Here is a 6,457-nt window from a genome sequence, read left to right as displayed (position 1 = left end):
AATGCTAGGGGCCAGCAACTTTTGTGATTGGTAGCCATCAAATAGCCATCAATGATGATCTAATGGTGTGTGATTGATGTGAGATTTCATCCAATGACTCACATTTCTCTGCTGGTTACATGCTGGCCAAAATTCAACAAAACTGCTGGCCCCCTAGACTTTTCCTCTTTTAAATGTTCAAAATCTCAAACGGACCAAAGTTATGTCTAATCACATGTTACACAACCCACAAAATCGCAAATGTTTTAAAATTTCTTTCTATGGAATGGCCAAAATTAGTCCAGATATTCGGTCCCTAAATTCAAATGATGACTAATAATCTAACAAGTGTTATATTGAAGAAGAAAATTCACAGCAACCAAGAAACTTTTGTAGATTCGTGTGAATACTGACCTCCAAATGCAACATTTTGCTGCTGATCATGTTTGAATCCCCTTGGACATCAATTGGGAAGCAAATTGCTGAACCTTCCGAATGTTCACAAAAGTTAAGAAAAATATCCAGTTTTACCAACTGTAATAAATAAATTTATTGACAAGTAGCAAATGGCAGAAGAGAATAAAGGATATTTCTTCTTCATAAATGGGATGATTAAGCATCAGCAAGTTATTATCGTTCACAATGGCTCTAACTAATAATTCTTTTGCTTCCTCGTGCTTCTTTCTCAGCATGTTACAAATCTGCCAAAAAAAAAAAACTGATTCAAGAATAAATCCACCGAGTGTGATTTTTTTTTTTCTCATTCCAAGCTCTAATTATAATGAATGCTTGAATGGAAATGTTTAATTTATTTCCATCAAATATGTTAACAGATATGGATCGGAATCGTTGTAACTTGCAAGTGTATGAATCTATCATTTTGTTTATGTGCAAAGAATAATTTGATTTCCTCACCGAAACACATGCAATGTATCTTTAGGAACAAGAATGGCCCTGTTTAAAAGATGCACGTTTCCTCAAAAATTCTGATGTGTAAAATATAGTACATGCAGTTTTTGTTAAGATGGCTAACAAATATTTCATGCTATTTTATTCAGGAAATACAATAGCCCATTTTCAATTTTCAGACAACCACCAAATTTCTGGGCAACCATAAAATTGACATACAAAAAATATGGTAGAATTTTGAATCACTCACATCTTCAAGTTCCTTCATACATGCTTCTGCCTTTCCAACATTGCTGTTATTTTCCATGAGTATAGAATCAGTTACTTCGATTTCTTTCACTTTAATCTCTGATGAACTTTCAAGTCCAAAGCTTGGGTGCTGACAGATTAAATTGGCCGGCTTACTCTGTACCTAATTTCCATGAAAGTAAAACTGAGTAATGTCTGAAAAGAAACTGGTATTACACAGTCACGGTTAAATACGTATCTTCAAGTATCCTTACATTATATCATTCATCCTCAACTATATGAAAACAGGCCGTATAAAATTATGCCTAAATGTACCTGCTCAATAACTTCTTCCAAGGATTCCTTGGAGTTTCTGCAGATGTTCAGAACTATGTTACTTGTCTAGAAGAACCAACAAAGAAAAAGAACTACCCCCTAACAAAGAAAATATATAGAACAATTAATTTGTTCATTATGACCTGCTAGGAGACTGAGAGAGGCGCTTTAAGGACCTCAACGAGGTCATACCTGCTTCTAGACCCTGCACAATTGCATTATTCGAAGAATTTCAATAAGGGATTAACTTCTTCAACACATAAGGTACCAAATCTTATTTAGAAAGTTAGAGTACTGTAATCATGAATTTCTTTTGACAGTTGACATTATTTGTCTTTTGAGTTTCTTTCCTTTGGGGAAAAAAAATGATTTGTTATGCCATTGAGGGTGAGGACCAAGGGGAAGAACTATGAACCAAACGTAGCAGACAATAGTAATCATATGATATACCAAATCAATTAAAAAAGGTAAAAGAATATAGTAAGAAAATACATACGTAGATGTGAAAGATAAAAAGAAATCCAACATAGGGCTTCTGGTGTCAAATCATTTGAGTCATAACTCCTATTTTATCCGTTAAAAAGCAGAAAAATTAAGGGTCCCACCTCAATAGTTTTCCTCTTCAAGAGTGGTGTCAAAGGCTTTTGATTGCCACCGCTATCAGTAAGATGGTGATCTTTTGATGCTTTAGTGCCCTGAATCTCCAAACTTTGTTCAGAGCTTACTTTGGAGTTCGCTTCTTTTTGGTGTATGTTAGCTGGTAGCACCCTGCTAGCTTCAATGTTCCTAAGATAACAAATAAAGCCCACTCAAAGTCCCTTCATGATTTCGAAGGAAGCAGCAGATAGAATAAAGAACACAGCATCACACCTTAAAGATTTCAAGCTAGAGAGAGGTGGAGTTATCTTGCAAGCTTTAACAGAAGCAAGTTTACTTCCATCTATGGAACTCATCCTTGATTTTTGAGAAGATTCCTTGGCTGACACTTCAGCTTGAGAATTTACAGACATCTGTGTAGCATTTCTAGTTGTCTTCTCAGCTAAGCAGGAAGGGTTAAGTTGAGAACTACAAAACACCACAGATAGCAGCAGATCATGCACAATAATTCTGCAGGATGTCTTGAAAGCTCAAAGTAGAGAATTTAACTAAGCTTTATTTATCCTAGCATTAACATAGAGAAAATCAAGATAATAAATGCACGGTGAAGACCATGAAAATTATCTATCAAGAAAGATCACAATTGAATATAAAATATTCAGAGTTTTTCCCTTCTTTAATGCATTGGTGAAAGATCAGGCAGAGATATATATCAGAAGTCTGAACCACGTAGACAAGATTCCATATGATATGAAGGTTTACAAACTCTTCCAATATGCTAATTCTTTATTGACCAAATTCTTCGATTAATTTCTTTTGCTTGAAAATATCATTTCTTTTGATTATATTAACCAAAAGCATGGTCAAATTCGATCTGTTTCATTCACAGTGCTGTAGGTTAGCACATACTCTCCTATCATCAAAATATTTTCTGGAATTTTTGGTATACTACCACCAAACACGGTTATATCACAAAAGGAAAAATAGCTCCTTACTTCAATATACTAACATCCTTAGCCGACGTTCTAGTTCCTGGAAATATAGCCTTGCTTTTATTTACTTCTTGGTGAAATAACTGCTCATTTCCAGTTAACCTGCCTGCACTTGGCGTAACAGACGATGTTCCCTCCCTGTTCACGATTCAGAAGTGACAGTAACATTCATTACTGGCATGTAGCAACCTAACTTTTGCAAATAGAAAGTAAATACATGTATAACATAAGTCAAGGAACATATATATCACCTCATATTGCAACCACTTTTAAGACCATCTTTGCTATCAAGCAATGGTCTCATTAGTTTGCTGGAAGCCGGAAGTAAATCAATTGCCAATTTGCTACCAGAGCTCGTGCTATTTGATCTGAAGCCCTTCCCAATTTAAAGATATCTATAAAAAACACTGACCATTTAAAAGATAATAAATAATTGCTTTAGCAAGCATAACGCACCGTGCCTGAGTTATGGATCTCAGGTTCATATCACCATTTCTTTGGCAGCCAAAAGTAATACTCTTTGCCCCAGCTGTTGATGCATGATGTTTTATGGAGCTTTTATCCTCTGGCCGGCTGATTATATTTGACTGTGTGCCTTGGAGTTCTTTGTCTTTCATCAGCTTGGTTTTATAATCTAGGGATTTACTGTATCAAGTGTGTAAGAATTGTGAAAAATGCTGCTTACCTATAAAGGTTATAACCATTTTAATTTCAAGTCCTTGTGAGTCCGACAGAGTAGGAGTTTTACCAAAGCTAACAACACAAAAAGAAATGAATGGGTATAGACATGACAGTAAAATGATATAATCTCGACCTGCTTGTTGGAGCCAACTGACACTCCAAACTTGAATTTTGCTTTTCTATGATGTCATTGTCACATGAAGTCTCCATTGGGGCATCACTTTTAGCAGTATCTTCAAGGCTTTTATCACTCTTTTCAGGTTGAGGGTCATTTGTTACACCTTGGGTACTGCTACCTAGATTTTCTCCAACAGTATTATCTGACCCAGTGCTGTGCATCAGGGATGAATGCTCTAAATGTAGGTCAACTCCATCAGAATCCATATATATTGCCTCATCATTAACCTTTGGTTTTTCACCTGAAACATTAACCTCTTCTGGGATAATGTCTTTCTCTGGATCACTCTGACCTACTAACTGGTAAGACTCTTTAATGGTAACTTGTACAGGCATTGATTCTGTCGACTTTGTCATCTCACACAAGTATTTTTCTTTGTTCATTTCTTCTGTCTCTGCAATTTTATTTATATCTGAAGCTTGGTTCACAATTGAAACGTCCATGGAACCCAAGGATGACAATTTGGAAGTAGAACTACCTAGTCCAGAATCTAGATTCCCTAGGTTACCAACTGAAGTCTCAATTTTCAATTTTTCCAGTCTCTCTGATGCCTGTGGTTTTATAGCTATGCTATCAGTAGATGCATGAGCATTTTCATCATTACTAGCTTTAGGCATTTTAGCACCTGCATTGTCACTTTCTTCTGCTGTAATTACTTTTTCCCTAAGGTTCTTGTTGGAAGAAGCATCTCTTTTTATTAAGCTTGGATCAAGATTGAAGTTATCCAACCTATGCCAATAGAAGATGTGTAAATATGATAATACATTTGAACCTTCAAAACACTCACACTACCATAGCAGAAGCCAACAATAACATTGTTCCACATTAGATGATTATTGTCTTGAGTATTTTGCTACTTACTCATTAAAATCAAAGCTGAAATTAAATGCATCTTGTTTTCCTGCTTTTCCACCACCAGAAGATTCTCCTTTTTTGTCCTTAGACTGGGAAGACTTTTTGGGTGTGCATGCAAAATCAAGGTCAGACATGTCCATCTTAAATGATGATATGTTTTTGAAATCACCGTCCAAATTAAAATTCATGTCCCTACAGCAAGAGAGTATTTCTTAGAAATAAATAGTTGCTACTAATTCACATTTGCATATATGTATATCCTGCCTTTAGTGAAATAAAAAATTTAATGTATCATATAACCCTTTCTCTAGTATAAGTGTTAAATACAAACATCTTATCAGTCAACTGGAACATTTAAAATGAAGGATGTTTCAGAATGAAACCAATAACAGCATCCTTTGACTTCATATTTCCCTTTGCCAAAATCAAACTCTAAAATTCAAGAAGACTCACAGTTTCTCAAAGTCAAATGTCTTTTTCTTCCCTTTAGGAATAGAGTCAAAGCCAAAATCCATTGTATCATCATCTGCCATTGACATGGTTTTCCATGAACTAAGAAATTCCTTTCCAATGTCTTCATCTGTCGGAAATGAAAAGTGTATAATGATAAAAGAAAACTCATGTAACATAATATCTCTAAGAATCTTGCATCGATAATATAATAGGTTAGATCCTTAATGAAGTGCAAAAAACTGCATATGGAAACAGTGAAGAACTTAAGCCCTATACATCAGAACTATTATTGAATCTGATGAACTCTATCTTACTTTGTATATTCTACTCATGTTCACTTCATATCCTTGGCAACTGATCAAATGCAATGGTGATATCTGTTGCAGTACTATTTTGTATGCAGAAACCTGATATATTTTTTCTTAATTTGAAATGGAAAAATACTTAGAAGAATTGAGTTCATTGAATTGATATGCTTCCTTAAATTTTATGAACTATCAACAAACACACTCATTTTAAACAAAGTTTACTAGTAAATATGACAAGTAAATGTAATTAATTCCTAGATCATTTATTTCATCCTCTTATTCTAATATTGTTTCAATTTCCATATAAAAATACTAGGAAGAGTTCACTTATATTACCTAGCAATGAACCTTTATCTTTTGAATCTGCAGATGATGATTCCTTGTTCTTTTCTGCCATTGCTTGAGGCTGGCAAAAATTCTGAATACAAAAAAGGTAACAAAAGTGTTTGTCAAATCCAACAACCTTAAGACAGACTGCAAGCCGTTAGCTATCATAGATGCTTCACATGGGAAGAATGTAAAAATAAATGAAAACATCCAGGTGGAAATATCTGGCCAATAATAAACCAAGTGCTTCAGCCCTCCAATGATGGAAACAAAGAATAACAAATTAGCTATTCGTCAAGCAAATACAAATGATTACCAACAACTAACAGTGAATAATAGGCCAGAGAGAACAGCAAATTAGGATATCCTACGGACTTAGGATGAATTAAACAAAGAAAATAAAGTTGACCATTTCACCATATGAACCATCTTTGAACGATGTCCATCACTCTTTTGGTTAATCCTCCCAAATTAGACATAACAAGATATAACAATTGAGAGTTGACATTATAGAGAAAATAGTTTCATATTTACAGTTTTCACATTACTGCAAAGTATCCTAGTCGTAGTCAAAAGCATATTATGAACAAGCTAACTACAGATATCGTACTATG

General features: G+C 34.6%; 1 protein-coding gene across 1 annotated transcript; it reads right to left on the bottom strand.

The window, feature by feature from the left end:
- Nucleotides 1-237: 237 nt before the first annotated feature.
- LOC107634671 (uncharacterized protein At4g18490) lies at nucleotides 238-5,931 on the bottom strand. Its single transcript, XM_088509554.1, has 14 exons — nucleotides 5,853-5,931; nucleotides 5,209-5,335; nucleotides 4,762-4,947; nucleotides 3,856-4,629; nucleotides 3,498-3,686; nucleotides 3,293-3,409; nucleotides 3,045-3,179; nucleotides 2,323-2,517; nucleotides 2,058-2,238; nucleotides 1,596-1,657; nucleotides 1,453-1,489; nucleotides 1,139-1,300; nucleotides 570-680; nucleotides 238-476 (listed from the first exon to the last, which is right to left on the bottom strand). Exons 1-14 carry the CDS (start codon nucleotides 5,911-5,913, stop codon nucleotides 420-422), a joined length of 2,394 nt encoding a protein of 797 aa, XP_088365680.1. The 5' UTR covers nucleotides 5,914-5,931; the 3' UTR covers nucleotides 238-419.
- Nucleotides 5,932-6,457: the final 526 nt, after the last annotated feature.

Source organism: Arachis ipaensis, chromosome B3 (assembly GCF_059453495.1).
Source record: "Arachis ipaensis isolate K30076 ecotype BB chromosome B3, ASM5945349v1, whole genome shotgun sequence".
NCBI lineage: Eukaryota > Viridiplantae > Streptophyta > Magnoliopsida > Fabales > Fabaceae > Arachis > Arachis ipaensis.
Note: the sequence above shows the minus strand (reverse complement) of the source record. Positions and strands in the feature narration are given on the sequence as shown.